The following is a 19,456-nucleotide window of genomic DNA, read 5'->3' as shown; positions in this document are numbered from 1 at the left end:
TTGTTTTTTTTTTTGAAGGGGTTCACTAAAGGGGTTAACTAGAGGGACTGTTTTATAGGGCAGGTCGTTACGGACGCAGCGATACTAAATATGTATACTTTTATTGTTTGTTTTTTTATTTCCCAAAAAAATAATTTATTGGGGATTTTTTTTTAATTTATTTTTGAATTTTTTATTAATTATTTGTACACATGATTTTTTTTTTTTACTTTATTATATTGTTCTAGTGTGGGACATTACAATATAGTGTCAGATCGCTGATCTGACACTTTTCACAGCACTGTGTCAGATCAGCTATCTGAAAGGCGCTGCAGAGGCGCTGCACGATTCTTCCCTGTGTCCCCAGTACACTGCGATCATGTTTGATTGCAGTGTGCCAGGGTTTAATGTGCCGGGGTCGGTCCGTGACCACCCCTGGCACATAGTGTTGGGTGTCAGCTGTGAAAATCAGCTAATACCTGGCCATGATCAGCGGAGTTCCCTCCGTGATCACCGCCGCTGCTCCGAGGGTCTTAGGGAAGCGCGCAGGGAGTCCCCTCCCTGCACAATTCTTCCCTGTGCCCCCTTACACTGCGATCATGTTTGATTGCAGCGTGCCAGGGGTTAATGTGCTGGGGGCAATCCGTTACTGCCCCTGGCACATAGTGCCGGGTCTCAGCTGTGATCACGTGTGATGCCAGAAAAAAGAAAAAGATTCCAGCTGCTATAAGATCCATTTATTGAGTGAAAAGTAAGACAGAGTTCACATGATTGTCTCTATTATGCGTTTCGAACACCCACACTGTGTTCTTTATCAAAAAAGCAAATAGAGACAATCATATGAACTCTGTCTTACTTTTCACTCAATAAATGGATCTTATAGCAGCTGGAATCTTTTTCTTTTTTTCTGGAGTAACTACATGCTGGACGACGTGATTCCTTGCTCCCACACACAACAGGCTGCTTTCAAGTGAGCTGGTAAGACCCTTTTTTTCTATCGCGTGTGAAGTACCGTTCCGTCCATGGGACTTAGGTCAATGGTCACATGGACAGAATAGTACGTACAATGTAAGGAAGGGGTTAAATTTATTTATTTAAATAGTTAAAAAACATACACAGACTGCTACACAAAAGAAACAGAGGAGACTGGTGGGGTGCGGAGAATGAGAAGAAGACCCTGCCCATATATTCTGACATGAAGGAAACTGGAGCACAGGAGCCATCATTTTCTGAAAACTTCACAAGGTGAGTATTCGGCTGCCACTGAGGGGATCCCATCACATCAGGTATCATATTACTCAGCATTACAGTGCCATTATTGCCATGCCTTTAGTCTATAGGGCTAAATCCTACTGACAGGTTCTCTTTAATAAAGAGACCTTCTTATTTAGGACTGAGGTATATGTGTGTTCAATATACCTCATGTGTGTGCAATTTACCACCAAGTGTTTGTAACTTTAAAGTGTCATTACTGTCATTAAAGTGACAGTAGCCACTATCTGGTTGTGTCTTTGCATGAGAAAAAAAAACTTGTTCTGCAACAAAAAAGTCTCTGACTTTCCATTTTAAATTAAACTATTTTTTATGGGTGTTTACATAGTGATGGTATTAGCAGTGCTTCCTATTTCTTTGAAAAATGTTTGCAATTTAGAGTTTTGCAAAAATGTAGTAACTTTTGGTGTTTTAAAGGCTACTTTCACATTAGCGGATTTTTAGCGCAGCGCTTCGTGCGCATCCATGCACTTGCTTCATGCGCACCTATGTTTAACATGGCGTGCGCATGGTCTTGCGTTTGCACGCGTTCATATGCGTTTTCGTGCACATGCGTTTTTTACGGTGTGCGCCTAGGCTCGCTAGAAGCAACCAGTTGCATTTTTTGGTGTGCTGAAAGGCGTCAAAAAAAGCTTGCGCATGGAATGCGACAAAATAACGCATTACAGTCTTTGGGAACGCAGGCGTGCGCTTGAACATGCGTACACCTGGGTTTGAAAAAGCATGCATTTTAATAGTTAAAATGGATAGAAAATGGTTAAAACGCATGTGCCTAAAAAACGCAAACACATGCAAAAATGCATGATGCGCTGCGCAAAAAAACGCTAATGTGAAAGTAGCCTAAACCAGATTCTCCCAGCTCTGTCAAAACAGGTGGAACTGGGGCAGGATGTCGGCACAGCAGAGATGTGATGCCACTGCTCATCTAATTCATGATAAGCTGTGGTGTTACTTATGTCAGAAATATTACACTGGATTCCTGGTGTAGCACACAGAGGCGCTTCTCAATGGTGAGACGCTCCTGATTTATTAAGAGGCGTGCATCTGTTTATGAATCAAGAGCATCTGACTCCTTCATGCCCCCTGATCAAGACTGGAGAGAAAACTGCTGGTCTTGATGAATCTGGGCCTTATTTGTTAATTGTTTTGCTAATGCGTGAATTATTCTCCTCAGTGTCCTTTTCAGTTCACTTTCTTCTGGTCCAGAATGAATGATAAGAACATATATTTATTGCAAATGTTTTAATAGCATCACAATGTGACATTTAAAAAAAAAAAGATTTTGCAAAGTGCTAAAAAGCATGGCAAAGTATTACACGTATTTATAATAGTTTTATAGTTTTATGTAAAACAAAAACTTGGAATATTCCTAAAGTACCAATCTGCAACTTTCTAAAATACTTTTTGATTTAATTCCACACCATTTTAGGGTCTCTGTGTCCTGCCTTGGAACAGCCTTCTTGCTACTATCCATAGGCTAAAAACAACATAGACTTAAAGCACCAATCCAGCTTTTTTATTTCAGTACTGGAGTGGTGCTTCCAATGTAAGTTCCCTGTCTCTACACATACTTACCAGCCACCATCTTCACCATTTATCTACGCCACTTCAGTCGGTCTTCAGCAGTTTCTGGGTAAGTGGGAGATCCCTATTCGGACCCGAAGGTAAGCCTTGTTCTGATTCTCATAGACTTGCATTAAGAGCTTGTGATTGTTACTTCTGACTTCTGGCCACTCACAAGTTGTGGTCACAAGATAGTGGCGTGGGACCAGAGTTGCGCCAGGAAGAGCTCGAAGACGACGTCTTGTAAGTATAATACTAGGGGCAGGGACCTTTCGTTAGTAGCACCTTTCCAGTGCTGAATAAAAAAAAAACCACTGGAGTGGTGCAGTAAACTTGACTTCACAATACTATCTGTATTAATGAAATCCTGATGAATTTTGATGTATTTACTTTGAAAACTTACATTGAAATCGCTTTTTAATCCTAATACTAATATAAACTAGATTTGGTCTAATAACTAGAGATGAGTGAACCCAAACACTAAACAGAGACATAGGTTCAGGTTTAAGGTCAGGTAGAAACCGAGCTTTGGAATAAAATTCACTCGAACCCATCGAACATCCATGGGTCCGCTCATCCCTACTCATAACATGATCATTTTAATATCCATCAGATTAACTTTTAGTAGCTGATATCACTAAAATAAATATCTAGCCTAGCCCTGAGAGTTATCACATAGGCATAACTATAGATACACTATAATTTGCATTACTGAATTAATTTGTTCATACAATCCCTACACTGTAGCAAATTATCAGGTTATTATTCAAAGATTATTATTATTATTGTTATTACTATTATTATTAGCTAAGAGAAGTAGGTCTGTACTAAAACAGATGAAATGAGACTGTCCTCATTCCCTGACATCAAGCAGAGATCTTAAAATTGATGAGAAATCAAAATATTTGGATAAGACATTATCAAAGGCTTTGTGTCACTAGCGGCAAAGAAAAGATGGAAATTATGGGCCAGGCTATATTTGCACTAAAATTTGCTATATGAAAATTATCGTGCAAGTACAGCCAAGGATGCACCAAATTTATTAGAAATGCAGCTCTGAAAAACCTCTATTAATAAATTCCTCCAAAGTATATTGGAAAGTTATTTGCTTGCAACCAGAAAACCCATAAATGACAAGGATGCAAAATTAGAAAGCAAGTGCGCAGGCGTACACTGAAAGCTTGCTTGGATTCTTCTTATGCTTTTCTCGTCATGCATTTTGCAGGCGTTCATCTTGTCACAGACTATTGCTCTAACGGCATGGGCAAGGTGACATTATACAGTTGCTCATCCATTTGTGCTGCAGATTAAAAACAGAATGTTAGTGTCAGTTACAATTAAGGTTGTATCAAATATACCATCATATTTCAAGTGTTATTCAGTATTAACACAATTTGACAGGATAATCTGATGACGTTAATTAATGTTTCATGTACAGTCAATTCTACGTCTTTTGCTTACAAATTTTAACAAGAGATGTGTGAATCTTTTGAAATTTAAATTTTTGCACCCCTTGGAAGAAGGCAGCATGCGAAATGCGCGTCAGGTGTGCTTCTCTGACCACCACACATGTTGTACTACACTTTTTAGCTACTTTGTTTTTTCATATGACAACATAGACATGGTTCACGTGATTTTTATGTCCATCTATATTCATTTTTGCATTCTGCACTAATGAGAGATATGTTAGGGAGCTCTATTAATATTATCTGGTATTTATTTATATGCCTTTTAGATCTTACTCCTCTCCTTTAGTGGTTATATTTATCAGTAACACTTTTTTTTTATAAAGGGTGCTTTTCCTTTTTTTGTAGGATCTTAATCCACAATATTGTTATTCAATTTTGATGTATTACCCCTTTTTCTGTGCCTATGCAATTCTAACTTTATTATTATCATTACTTGTCTATGTCAATTTAGCTGCAATTATTGTTGTGGTACACGGTGTGGTTATGCCTGTGTTTGACATTTTCTTTTAATGTGATTTTAATATTTCTTTAACCTTTTTTGAATCAATAAAAATAAGAATTTGGTGCACCCATAGCCATCACTCCCTTGTTCTTTATCGGTTTTCTGTTTGATTAGGGGAGAGCCCTTTATTTTTTGTCCATTTGAATCAAATTTTAACTAGAGATGAGCGAGTCTTTTGAAATTAAAATTTTACCAACTTCTTTAAATTTTTTCCCAAAATTGTATTTGCAGCAAAATGATTAATTGAAAGTGTCTACCATGAAAATAAATGGTAATATAACATGAAATAGTTAATAATTAATATTTTCCATATGTCTACTCTATGTTGACATTGTATTTTAAAACTCTATTTAATTTATAAGTTTATCAGCAATTTTTCAAGAAACTTTCAGAAACGTATGTTAAGAATCGATTCAGCACTGAGATGCCAATGAATTGCCGATATATTACTGCAGAAACCCCAAAAAACAGATAATTTTAAAAAGTGCACTCTTTATTATTTTTAAAATACAGTCATATGTAAAAGTTTGGGCACCCCTATTAATGTTAACCTTTTTTCTTTATAACAATTATGGTTTTTGCAACAGCTATTTCAGTTTCATATATCTAATAAATGAAAATGTGCAATCTGCATTTTAACAAAATTTGACTGGTGCAAAAGTATGGGCACCTCAACATAAAAGTGACATTAATATTTTGTAGATCCTCCTTTTGCAAAAATAACAGCCTCTAGTCGCTTCCTGTAGCTATTAATCAGTTCCTGGATCCTGGATGAAGGTATTTGTGACCATTCCTGTTTGCAAAACAATTCCAGTTCAGTTAAGTTTGATGGTCGCCGAGCATGGACAGCCCGCTTCAAATCATCCCACAGATGTTCAATGATATTCAGGTCTGGGGACTGGGATGGCCATTCCAGAACATTGTAATTGTTCCTCTGCATGAATGCCCGAGTAGATTTGGAGCGGTGTTTTAGATCATTGTCTTGCTGAAATATCCATCCCCTGTGTAACTTCAACTTCGTCACTGATTCTTGCACATTATTGTCAAGAATCTGCTGATACTGAGTTGAATCCATGCGACCCTCAACTTTAACAAGATTCCCGGTGCCTGCATTGGCCACACAGCCCCAAAGCATGATGGAACCTCCACCAAATTTTACTGTGGGTAGCAAGTGTTTTTCTTGGAATGCTGTGTTTTTTAGCCTCCATGCATAACGCCTTTTTGTATGACCAAACAACTCAATCTTTGTTTCATCAGTCCACAGGACCTTCTTCCAAAATGTAACTGGCTTGTCCAAATGTGCTTTTGCATACCTCAGTCGACTCTGTGGCGTGCTTGCAGAAACGGCTTCTTTCGCATCACTCTCCCACACAGCTTCTCCTTGTGCAAAGTGCGCTGTATTGTTGACCGATTCACAGTGACACCATCTGCAGCAAGATGATGCTGCAGGTCTTTGGAGGTGGTCTTTGGATTGTCCTTGACTGTTCTGACCATTCTTCTCTGCCTTTCTGATATTTTTCTTGGCCTGCCACTTCTGGGCTTAATAAGAACTGTACCTGTGTTCTTCCATTTCCTTACTATGTTCCTCACAGTGGAAACTGACAGGTTAAATCTCTGAGACAACTTTTTGTATCCTTCCCCTGAAAAGCTATGTTGAATAATCTTTGTTTTCAGATCATTTGAGAGTTGTTTTGAGGAGCCCATGATGCCACTCTTCACAGGAGAATCAAATAGGAGAACTACTTGCAAGTGGCCACCTTAAATACCTTTTCTCATGATTTGATACACCTGGCTATGAAGTTCAAAGCTCAATGAGGTTACAAAACCAATTTAGTGCTTCAGGAAGTCAGTAAAAAGTAGTTAGGAGTGTTCAAATCAAGAAAACGATAAGGGTGCCCATACTTTTGCACCAGTCAAATTTTGTTAAAATGCAGATTGCACATTTTCTGTTAGTACAATAAACCTCATTTGAATCCAGAAATATAACTGAGTCCATCAGTTATTAGATATATGAAACTGAAATAGCTGTTGCAAAAACCAAAATTATTCTAAAGAAAAAAGGTTAACATTAATAGGGGTGCCCAAACTTTTACATATGACTGTAGTATTTAGAACTTCATCACACTTCTCCAAATTTTTTCCCGTAATTTGATTTGCAGCAAAGCAATTTGCCGCTAATTGAGAGTGTCTACCTTGAAAACAAATAGTAATATAACATGAAATAGTTAATAATATAATTAATATTTTCCAAAATGTCTACTTTATGATGACATTGCATTTTAAAAGTCTATTTAGTTTATAAGTTTCTCAGCAATTTTTCAAGAAACTTTCAGAAACGTATGTTTTTAAGAATCGATTCAGCACTGAGATGCCTATAAATTCCCAATGTAACTCGTATTACTGCAGAAGCCCCCCCCAAAAAAACAGATGATTTTAAAAAATGCACTCTTTATAGTATTCAAAGTAATAAGTAGAAAGTTTTTTAAACTCTTCAGGTGCTTCTTATGAACTATTGCAAGTGAAAATAAAAATTGACAAAATTGCATGTTTTTCATTGAGATGTAGTTCCCGGATTTTGCTGGAATGGCTTCCTATCATCGTATTGTATTTGCAATACAGGGAAAACCTCCAGAAGTGACCCCATTTTGGAAATCATTCCCCTCAACTTCAAAGTGTCTTTGGGAAATTAATGCGCTGTAGATGCCAAAAGATAAAATGTCATTTTATTGCCAATTAGGATGTTTTTTTTTACATTCATTGTTCAGCATTAGTGAGTGAGATGCTAATTTTATTCTGTGGGTAAGTGCAATAACAAGATACTCAATTTATATAGTTTTAGTTAGGTTTTATTATGTTTCCACAATAAAAATACCTTGTAAGAAACAAAAATATATCTCTGTTGTCATATTATGAGACACATAACCTTGTTATTTTTAGGAAGAAAAAGAAAGGAGAAAATGCCACCAGTGTGTGTTCCAATAAAATAAATTTATTTAGTCAAGACATGTTAAAATTATGGCATGGTATCATACCATGACTAAGACCGCAAGAGGTTGAAACGCGTTGGTTGTCACGGGGACCCTATCCTTTTTTCATGAATGTACAGCCAGTACTACTATTTTAACATGTCTTGAATAATGAAATTTATTTTATTGGATCACATGCTGGAGGCACTTTCTCCTTTTTTCCTTCCTCATTGTGGACTACGCCTCTGATCAAGGCGGCTCCATGCGTCTTCAACAGAAGAGACCTGCAAAATACTGGTGAGCTGAATATTTTTCCTTTTTCCCTTCACCTATTATATTGTCTTGTTATTTTTATGTTGATATGAGTTGTATGAAGTCTTATTGTTTGAAGGAAAAGCTGAAGTTTTTATTGCTTTTGGATGCATGTGGTCAATTTCATTTCATCTTTTGTGAGACAACATGACATTAAAGCAGCGAATTTGAAATTGTTTTGTTATGTTTTTTTATGGTGTGCACTGAGTAGGATAAATAGCTTGCTCATTTTTATAGTTTAGGTTGTTGCAGACACAGTGATCTCAAAAATGTATAGTTTATCACTTTTTTAGAATAAAATTTTTAATGCGAAGTAACAAAAAATACAACAATTCTAGCTATTTTTAATGATGTTTACATGGAGAGCCAAGCGACAAGCTAATTTTATAGTTCAGTTAGTTGCAGTCCCAACAATTACAAATATATGTTGTTGTTTTTCTTCTTAAATTGTTATTTTCGTTTGTTAGAGTTTTTTATTTTTGTTTAATTTTTCAATTTTTTTTTTACTCCACAGGTTATAGGAATAGCTCACACCTCATCTTTCTTTTGTTCCTGCAGCCGGTCAGCTGTCCCACAGTCTTTCCACTCCACATTCACACTAGCTAAAGTCAGGGGGAAGTGGGAGCAATTTAGAATCTGTATCTCAGCCAAGATCGCAGCTACAGCGGTAATTTAGTGATCATTTTGAAGTTGAGATTCTCAGCTTTAGGGTTCACACATACGACCGTACATTCTCTGATCTGAGAGAATTGGGTCGATTATGCTAATGACACTCTGATCAAACTCTGATCAGAGTTTGATCAGAGTGTCAGCATAATGTGATCCGATTCTCTTGGACTAGGGCAAGCTGTATAACAAAACTTCTCCATTTTCTCCATTGTGTGAGTCCATTGATATAAGACTACACTCAGATTTGAATGTGTGAGTGGCATCAGATTTCAACGTGAAATCACAGTATGCTCCAATATTTTTCACTGCCATCAGCACTGACCCATAGAATAACATTGAGTCTATTCATAAAATATTGTATAGCACTCGTCTGATATATACGCTCATGTGAGCAAGCCTGTAAAATGAAACTCAGAAGTGCAAGCTGCCATACAATCAAAAACTCATATGTCATCCATAATGATACCAAGAAAAATTACAGCTCATCCCACACAAAAAATATGCATTTAACATCTACAGAAACATTAAAATGAGTATGAGGTTATCCTCATATATCTTACCTTTAAAATAGGCACAGTTAAAGAGATTTTTAGTTTTTCCGGTACTCATTAGGGTGAATTTGTGAGTTTTTTCTTTGAACGATTTTACCTTGAATAACTCATATCCAGGGATTAATACCTCTTTTTCATTGGGAAACTTTGAGAATTTCATTATGTTAACGCCATAACGTGTTTGCATTTTGAAGAATGACTCGTTGCCAAATCCTTTCGCTACATTTATATCTTTAGAGCTTGAGGTAAACTGGCCAAATCGAATGAGACCACTTGAACTGTTAGAAGGTACAAAATGTATGCTTTTCACGCCTCTATATACCAGAGTTGATTTTTTCTTGTCGCCTAATAAGTCCACAGCCATAGTCAAGTAGTAGTGCATGGCCTTGAAATGGTATACGTTCTTGTAATTTGTTAATGAATCACCGACATCTCTTGTTGCTTTATTGAAAGCCGTAAACATATTACTTGTATAAACAATCACTGCAATTCCATATTCATTTTTAAAATGTTTTGAAAGCTTCATAGTTGGTTTGATTACTTTCCAACGATTCGTTGCATCCTCCCAGGATTTTTTAAATTCCTCATTGGATTGCATTTCAGATTTTAATATGTCTGGGATGACCTTATTCATTTTCTGTCTGCAACTTTTATATTGATCATCAAACATCTTAGGACTGTCATTCAGTGTTATCTGATAGATAGAAGAAAAAGGGATCTTTAATTTTTCAATATGAGTATCTACCTCTGCTGACAGGTCTCAGATGTATCTTAGGATCTGTGTTTATAACATAGAACAATCTTGTTTTATAGAAATGTTATGGTAATAAAATAAAATAAAAATGAATAAAGGTCTACAAGAGAAATAAAATAATAAAGTAAATAAGAATGGGGGTAAAAGAAGTACCCTGCCTATGCTGGTTAATAACAATAGATCATGCTAATATTCACAACAACCATGAGATCAACCAAACTGGGATACCCCTCTTAAGGCTGTAAAGCTGCCACTATATTCCCATAGGAAAACATCAGCTGGACATACCCATGAGATTTTTGTTGGCCAAACTTTTGCCCAACAGACAGTTCTCTCTCCTAACTAGCCACTACATCGGAGCACCCATCTCAGCCAAGTGTACTTATGCTCTGTATGAGAGATCTGCTGCTAGAATTATCTGGCAGTGGCTTATCTCACTGCCAAAGAAAATAATCAAGCGATTGGAGTCCAAACGCCCGATTCTTAAATTCCAGGAAATGTCAGGGACAGTTTTGATGTCATCATACACATTAGATGGTTGGTCTTTCTTTAGCCGAACCACCTTCAATAACAATAATACACATGCCACCCACATGCAGGCGTCCTCCAGGCTCCACATTCTCATAACAAAGATAATCATTTACAAAGGCCAATATAGGCCAAAAAGTTGGTCTTTTTTTGTTCATGCTAAAGTGTGCCTGCTATAAATAAATCACATTTACTGTAAATTTACTTATTGTGCCAAAGGTTCTTCTACATAATTTAGGTCCTTTTCTGAGGACACTCCCACTTGTTTAATGGTTTCATATCCCTTATACTCTACTAAACTTTTACATAATGTTTATGGTGGCCTTTACTTTATAAGGTGTAATCCTTTTTATACTATGATTAGCTGAATATCTCATTCCCTTTAAAAGGATTATCCCACAATAGAATATTATTACTTTCCCACAGTATAAGTCTGAATATTGTTACCCCACCACTGGGACCAGAAACACCATCAGTGCATTACTGCCCTGACTGGCGTATGGGCCTGATGAGCAGAGAGGACCTACATCAGGCTCCATCTCTTCTGCTCATCGGACCCCAGTGGCAGGATTCTGCCGGTGCAGAAATGAAGGCATGGTGCAGAATGGAGACATGGGGGCAAAATGGAGACATGGGGACAGGATGGGAGAAACGGGGGCAGGATGGAGACATGGGGGCAGAATTGAGACATGTAGCAGAATTGAGACATGGTGCAGGATGGAGACACGGTGCAGGATGGAGACACGTTGGCAAAATGGGGCAGAATGGAGACATGGGGCAGAATGGAGACATGGGGGGCAGGATGGGAGACATGGGGCAGAAAAGAGAGATGGGGCAGAATGGGAGACACATGGGCAAAATGGAGACACGGGGTCAGGATGGGAGACATGGGGCAGGATAGGAGGCATGGTGGCAGTATGTAAATACATTGTGCAGAATGGAGACATGGGGAGAATGGAGACAAGGGGCAGAATGAAGACACGGGGCAGAATGGAGACACAGGTCAGGATGGAGACATGGGGCAGAATGGAGACTCAGGGCAGAATGGAGACACTGGGAGCAGAATGGAGACAGGTGGAGCAGGATGGGGGTATGGGGAACAGGATGGAGACACGAGGACAGGATAGAGACACGGGGGCAGGATGGGGACAGATGGGGCAGGATCATGAGGCAGAATGGAGACACGGGAAGCAGGATGGAGACACAGGGAGCAGGATGGAGACACGTGGGCAGGATAGAGACACAGGGGGCTGGATGGGGATAGATGGGGCAGGATCATCAGGCATAATGGAGACAGGTGGGGCAGGATGGAGACAGTTTTGGCAGGATCATGGGGAAAGATGGGGACAGATGAGGCAGGATCATGGGGCAGGATGAACACACATGGGGCAGGATCATGAGGCAGGATAGATACAATGGAGACAGATGGGGCAGGATCATTGGACAGATGGGACAGGATCATGGGAAAGATGGGGCAGGATGAAGACAGATGGGGCAGGATGGAGACACATGGGGCAGGATCATGAGGTAGGATGGATGCGATGGAGACAGATGTGGCAGGATCATGGGACAGATGGGAAAGGATCATGGGACAGATGGAGCAGTATCATGGGACAGATGAGGCAGGATGGAGACAGATGGGGCAGAATGGGGAGATCATATGGGGCAGGATGGAACATCACATAGGGCGGATACTCATGAGGGCAGGAAGGGAGAACATATGGGGCCAGGATGGGAGAACATATGGCTGGAGCCAGGAATGAGACACAGAGGGGCCATGATGGGGGATATTACCATAGGGGCTAATTAAGGGATATTATTACTGCTGTGATGTATTTATTTTGTTTTTGAGGATACTGTTTTAAATGGGGGAGGTGGTCCTGTTACTTTGCAGATCAACACTATGTCACCTTTTTTTCTTCATCTGGTGTAGTTTAGAAGTTGGGAAAAAATTAAGTAATGTGTTCTGCAAGCGATGCTCTAGATAACTGTGTTTTTCCTGCAGAGATGAGCCCTGGCTGGAAGAAGTGATGGAGATCTGTGCTGGATGAAGATGAAAAGCGAAGATGAAGAACTTCACTTTGAGACATCACTGATTAGTCAGTGTGTTACCTGTACACTGACACTATACACTGTATACTATATACAAACTCCCCTCTCCCGCTCTCTGACCACAACCTTCTTTCATTCTCTATCAAGAACTGCCAGGCCGCTCAGATCACCCCCACTGTCCATACTTATAGAAACATACAGGCCATTAACACGCAGAAACTTATGAAGAACTTGCAGTCTTCATTGGCCCCTATCTCCTCCCTCTCATGTCCTGATTCTGCATTGAAGCATTACAATGAAACACTTCAAAGTGCCCTGGATGAATTTGCACCTCCTATACATAGATCAACTAGGCACAGACGGCGACAACCGTGGCAACCCCTGCAAACACGTTTCCTGCAGCGGTGCTCCAGGTGCGCTGAACGTCTGTGGAGAAAATCCAATCTACATGAAGATTTCATCCATTACAATATAAGTTTATGCTTAGAACATGCAACACTGCCCTTCACCTCTCAAAACAAACCTATTTCAACACCCTCATCACCTCACTGTCCAATAACCCTAAACGTCTCTTTGACACTTTTCATTCTCTACTCAACCCAAGTGTACAGGCCCCAACCACGGAGCTTCGAGCTGACAATCTGTCGAATTACTTCAAAGTAAAAATTGACCAGATCTGACAGGAAATTATCTTCCAATCACCTCATACCATGCACTGTCCTCCCTCCCTCACTGCATCTAGCTCACTCTCTGATTTTGAACCAGTCACAGAAGAAGAATTAAGCAGGCTCCTTGCATCTTCTCACCCAACCATTTGCACCAGTGACGTCACATCTACTCCAGTCCCTTTCCCTTGCTGTCACCGCTCACCTAACTAAAATATTTAACATCTCTCTTCTGGTATCTTTCCCTCCTCATTTAAGCATGCCAACATACATCCACTACTTAAAAAACCATCCCTTGACCAAAGCTGTGCCGCTAACTATAGACCTGACTCTAATCTTCCCTTCATCTCTAAACTCCTGGAACGCCTGGTCCACTCCCGTCTTATCCGCTATCTCTCAGATAACTCTCTTCTCGACCCTCTCCAATCCGGTTTCCGCTCTTTACACTCTACTGAAACTGCCCTCACTAAAGTCTCTAATGATCTACTAACAGCTAAATCAAATGGTCATTACTCCATGCTAATTCTCTTGGATCTCTGCAGCATTCGACACTGTGGATCATCAGCTCCCCCTCACTATGCTCTGTTCCATTGGCCTCTAGGACACTGTTCTCTCCTGGTTCATCTCCTATCTCTCTGACCTTTACTGTATCTTTTGCTGGTTCCTCCTCCTCTCATCTTCCCCTTACTGTTGGGGTTCCTCAAGGATCAGTCTTATGCCCCCTCCTCTTCTCTTTGTACACTGCCCCTATTGGTCAAACAATCAGTAGATTTGGTTTCCAGTACCATCTCTATGCTGATGACACCCAATTATATGCTTCTTCTCCTGACATCACGCCTGCCTTTCTAGAAAACACCAGCGATTGTCTAAACGCTGTGTCTAACATCATGTCCTCACTATAACTGAAACTGAACCTGTCAAAGACTGAACTCCTTGTGTTTCCTCCCTCTACTAATGTACCTATACCCGACATTGCCATTTCCGTGTGTGGTTCCACTATTACACCCTAGCAACATGCCTGCTGTCTTGGGGTCATACTTGACTCTGAGCTTTCCTTTGCCCAGCACATCGCATCACTGGCTCGCTCTTGTTATCTGCACCTCAAAAACATTTCAAGAATTCGACCTTTTCTTACTTTTGACTCCGCAAAAACTCTTACTGTTTCTCTTATTCATTCTTGTCTCGACTATTGTAACTCTCTTCTAATCAGTCTCCTTCTTACCAAACTCTCCCCCCTTCAATCTGTCTTGAATGCTGCAGCCAGGATCATATTCCTCGCCAATCGTTACACCGACGCCTCTACCTTGTGCAAGTCATTACACTGGCTACCCATCCACTCCAGAATCCAGTACAAACTTATTACCCTCACCCACAAAGCTCTCCATGGCTCAGCACCACCCTATATCTCCTCCCTTGTTTCAGTATATCACCCTACCCGCGCCCTCCGTTCTGCTGATGACCTAAGGTTAGCATCCTCAATAATCAGAACTTCCCACTCCCGTCTCCAAGACTATACACGTGCTGCGCCAATTCTTTGGAATGCACTTCCCAAGTCAATACAATAAGTCCCCAATCCCCACAATTTTAAGTGTGCCCTGAAAACGCATTTATTCAGAAAGGCCTACTGCCTTAGCACATTAACCTAATCTATCCCTGTGTGGCACAGCCAAAAGTTTTTACCATAACCAGGTTCCCCGCATCATGTTCCCACATGCTTCCATTAGCCCTCTGTGTCTGTACTGTTACACACTTAACATTATGGCTGGTCCATACAACCAGGGCAATTGTTACCACCCACCTTTCGTGTCTACCTTTTTTCCTCATAGATTGTAAAATTGTGAGCAGGGCCCTCATTCCTCTTGGTATCTGTTATGATCTATGTGATTATTGTTATGCTGTAATGTCTATTGTCTGTACAAGTCCCCTCTGAAATGTAAAGTGCTGTGGAAAATGTCAGCGCTATAGAAGTAAAATTTATTATTATTATTATTATTGTTATTATTATATACAGCGGTCCTGTGTACTATGTCACCAGTGATCACTGTATTACCTTTACACTGACACTATATACAGAGCTCCTGTGTATAATGTCATTGATCACATCACTGTATAACCTGTACAATATATACAGCGATCGTGTGTATAATGTCACTGTTGATCACTGTATTACATGTACACTAATACTGTATACATAGCTCCTTTGTATAATGTCACCGGTAATCATTGTATTACCTCTACACAGACACTGCATACTAAGTACAGATATCCTGTGTATAATGACACTTATGGTGATATTAGTATTGTGTTTTTTTTTATTAATGATCAGTGTAGTATTCAGTCTATGAGATGGTAATATGTTGTCTGGCCATGGTGTGGCGGTATTTGTTCCTTGTCTGTTCTATTATTTGGTCACTATGCGGTGGTAATATGTTGTCTGGCCATGGTGTAGTGGTATTTGTACCTTGTATATGGTATTATTGATCACCATGTGATGGTAATATATGATCTGGACATGGTACGGTGGTATTTGTCCCTTGTATGTGATATTATTCGGTCACTGTGGTGGCAATATGTGGTCTGGACATGGTGTGGCAGTATTTGTTCCTTGTATGTGATAATATAGGTCACTATGTGGTGGTAATATGATGTCTAGTCATGGTGCAGTGGTATTTGACCCTTGTTTGTGATATTCATTTTAAAAATTGAAAAATAAATAAAAACATACCTAAATTGTATTGGATATTTTAACAAATGTTTAGAATAGAGTAGGGCCTGGTCAAAAGAGTCTACCTTGTTGTGGTGGCGGCTTAAAAAATCTTTTGGCCAAAACAAAAGCTGCTGGCTATATGTGTGATCTGGTGGAACTGTTAATGTGTGATTGGTGAGAAGTGAAGTTTTTCCAAGAGATAGCGGTGGGACTGTGGACAGTTCGAGGGGTGTAGGCTGGGCTGGGGTGTAGCCTGGGCAGAGTCTCAAGGGGACCCCAAAAATGTTGCCAGTATGGGGCCCAGAAATTCCTAGTGGCAGCCCTGACTGGGACCCAACAATCATTACAATGTGAACCCCATTCTTTACAAATACAGTAATCACATTGAAGAGCAGATTAAATGGAGTAATGATCACTAGAGTTGAGCGACTTTTGGTTTTTTAGGGTCGCGTTTCGTTTCGTGAAACCCGACTTTTCCAAAAGTCGGGTCGAGCAAGATCGTCCGATTATAGGGAAAAGTCGGGGTCGTCCCGAAACACGAAACCCAATGTAAGTCAATGGGGAATAAAAGTCGGCAGTGAGAGGAGGACAGGAAACACACCTACAGTGCCCATTTGAATGCCAAAAGCATCAATTCTTCTTACTTAAGCTTGTCAACCTTAATTAACTTCATAATACAAGTTACGCACTGAAAAATGGGGGTTATTTGGCTAAAGTTGTGGGGGGGAGGGCTGGTTGCAGGTTTTCATGTGCCCTGGGCGAAAGAGCGCCCCTTTAACACATACCACAACTCATCATGCTGCGATACGGCAGAGAAATAGCGGTATAGTACAATGAAAAATACCTCACTTTTTACATCTCATGACGAGGCCCATCTATTTCTCCATACAGAATCATTGGTCCCATATAATGTTTGAAACAGTATATGATGAGCTCCACATAATGCTACAGTATATGTTGGTACCCATGCATGAAGCTCCACTGTCTTATGGTCCCAAATAATGCTCCAAACATAATGGGCCCCATTTCTAATGCTCTAGTGTATAATGGGCCCTGTAAATGCTGCTCCAGTGTCTGATGTCCACCTTTGGAATGTTCCAGTGTATGGTGGGCCCCATCTATCATTCTCCAGAGTATAGTGCTCCCCAAAAATTGCTGTCCCAACATTGAAAACAATCAAATAAGTCTCCTCGCTAGGGAATCCCTGTACTTGTCAGGATTCCTCGTCGTCCCCATCTTCCATCTCACTGCACAGTATTTCAACTTTGCAAGTGCTGTGATCCTGGGCAAGCAGGGGGGGCCCACTCGTTGGCGACGGCACTGGCACAGGGCCCCTGATAGTACGGTGGTGTGTCTGATGGCGGGTGGGCCGAACCTGCACTTTCATCTGCAGCTTCCTCTTTGTCACCGTGTAAGATGGAACTGTATATGGGAAGGGTAACCTGAGTTTCATCAGGGTCAGATTCAGGTCGTGTAGCGTGCGAGGGGAATGTAGTGGTCTGGGTCAATGTACCAGCAGATTCATCGAGCAGTGGCTGGGCATCAGTGCACTTGTGTCGCCCCCAGGAGTACGGTCGCCACAGTGGCATTACCTTCTTCCTAGGGAGTGTGATGTCATGCTTGGGAGCAACGAAGGATCTCTCTAGCAGGTTAACTGATTGGGCGGCGTTATTCCCACGAGTCATGACCCTCCAAACAGCGTTCATGAAGGCAAAGTGTTTGTTTTACGTGGGCAGTATGGTTGCAAAGCTGAACCTTAAAGGAATGTCCAGAAGGGCACCACCAGGAGTGGAGCCTACGGTTAAATTCGACTCCACCTGGGAAACCTCAACCATGCCAGCTACAGAACAGATGCACACATTGCAAGCTTAATTCCGTTAACGAACGAGACTCCGTCATGCCCCGCGATCCGAGTCCGGCTTACTAGAGGGACACGTGAGGCTCTGGCACATGAGATTGGCCAATAACTGGTGTGTCATGCCCTTACATGTCCGTGGCTGCATGTGCGCTACACTGAAAAGGCCAGCGTTTGTCGCTTACAGGTGCAGATAACCCGCTGAACAACGTTAGTGATGGGGATCACTGATTACAATTATTACCCGCGAACAATGATTTCCCAGTAAGTGCAGGTCAACCGCAGTTCCGGAATTAGGCCTAACCGTCATTCCTGAAAAAATGAAAAACTTACGTGTGCAAACCACAGGTGCTGTAGCTTGCTTAACAGCTCGCCAGCCGTTCTCACGCCAAGTATGGATTACACGTGATTTCACAAAGGTGAGAAAGGGTACCGTATCCCCAGATAACATGTATGGATAGCGTACACATTCAAAATATATGTCTCAGGAGGCAGCCTCAGACGGTGTTAGGCCCAGTATGGATTGCACGTGATTGCACAAAGGTTAGAAAGGGTACCGTATCCCCGGATAACATGTATGGATAGCGTACACATTCAAAATATATGTCTCAGGAGGCAGGCTCAGACGGTGTTAGGCCCAGTATGGATTGCACGTGATTGCACAAAGGTTAGAAAGGGTACCGTTTCCCCGGATAACATGTATGGATAGCGTACACATTCAAAATATATGTCTCAGGAGGCAGGCTCAGACGGTGTTAGGCCCAGTATGGATTGCACGTGATTGCACAAAGGTTAGAAAGGGTACCGTATCCCCGGATAACATGTATGGATAGCGTACACATTCAAAATATATGTCTCAGGAGGCAGGCTCAGACGGTGTTAGACACAGTATGGATTGCACGTGATTGCACAAAGGTTAGAAAGGGTACCGTATCCCCGGATAACATGTATGGATAGCGTACACATTCAAAATATATGTCTCAGGAGGCAGGCTCATACAGTGTTAGGCCCAGTATGGATTGCACGTGATTGCACAAAGGTTAGAAAGGGTACCGTTTCCCCGGATAACATGTATGGATAGCGTACACATTCAAAATATATGTCTCAGGAGGCAGGCTCAGAAGGTGTTAGGCCCAGTATGGATTGCACGTGATTGCACAAAGGTTAGAAAGGGTACCGTATCCCCGGATAACATGTATGGATAGCGTACACATTCAAAATATATGTTTCAGGAGGCAGGCTCAGACGGTGTTAGGCCCAGTATGGATTGCACGTGATTGCACAAAGGTTAGAAAGGGTACCGTTTCCCCGGATAACATGTATGGATAGCGTACACATTCAAAATATATGTCTCAGGAGGCAGGCTCAGACGGTGTTAGGCCCAGTATGGATTGCACGTGATTGCACAAAGGTCAGAAAGGGTACCGTATCCCCGGATAACATGTATGGATAGCGTACACATTCAAAATATATGTCTCAGGAGGCAGGCTCAGACGGTGTTAGGCCCAGTATGGATTGCACGTGATTGCACAAAGGTTAGAAAGGGTACCGTATCCCCGGATAACATGTATGGATAGCGTACACATTCAAAATATATGTCTCAGGAGGCAGG

General features: G+C 40.9%; 1 protein-coding gene across 1 annotated transcript in view; it reads right to left on the bottom strand.

The window, feature by feature from the left end:
* Positions 1-2,502: 2,502 nt before the first annotated feature.
* Positions 2,503-19,456, bottom strand: part of LOC141091781 (T-cell ecto-ADP-ribosyltransferase 2-like) — a 35,359-nt gene continuing 18,405 nt past the window's right edge. The window contains exons 3-4 of the mRNA XM_073577500.1: positions 9,293-9,977; positions 2,503-4,114 (exon numbers count right to left, since the gene is read on the bottom strand). Coding sequence (XP_073433601.1) covers positions 4,059-4,114; positions 9,293-9,977 — 741 coding nt within the window. The 3' untranslated portion in view covers positions 2,503-4,058. The remainder of the gene's footprint in view (positions 4,115-9,292; positions 9,978-19,456) is intronic.

Source organism: Dendrobates tinctorius, unplaced genomic scaffold (genome assembly GCF_039654945.1).
Source record: "Dendrobates tinctorius isolate UK_male_01 unplaced genomic scaffold, ASM3965494v1 ptg000008l, whole genome shotgun sequence".
Lineage (NCBI taxonomy): Eukaryota > Metazoa > Chordata > Amphibia > Anura > Dendrobatidae > Dendrobates > Dendrobates tinctorius.
Note: the sequence above shows the minus strand (reverse complement) of the source record. Positions and strands in the feature narration are given on the sequence as shown.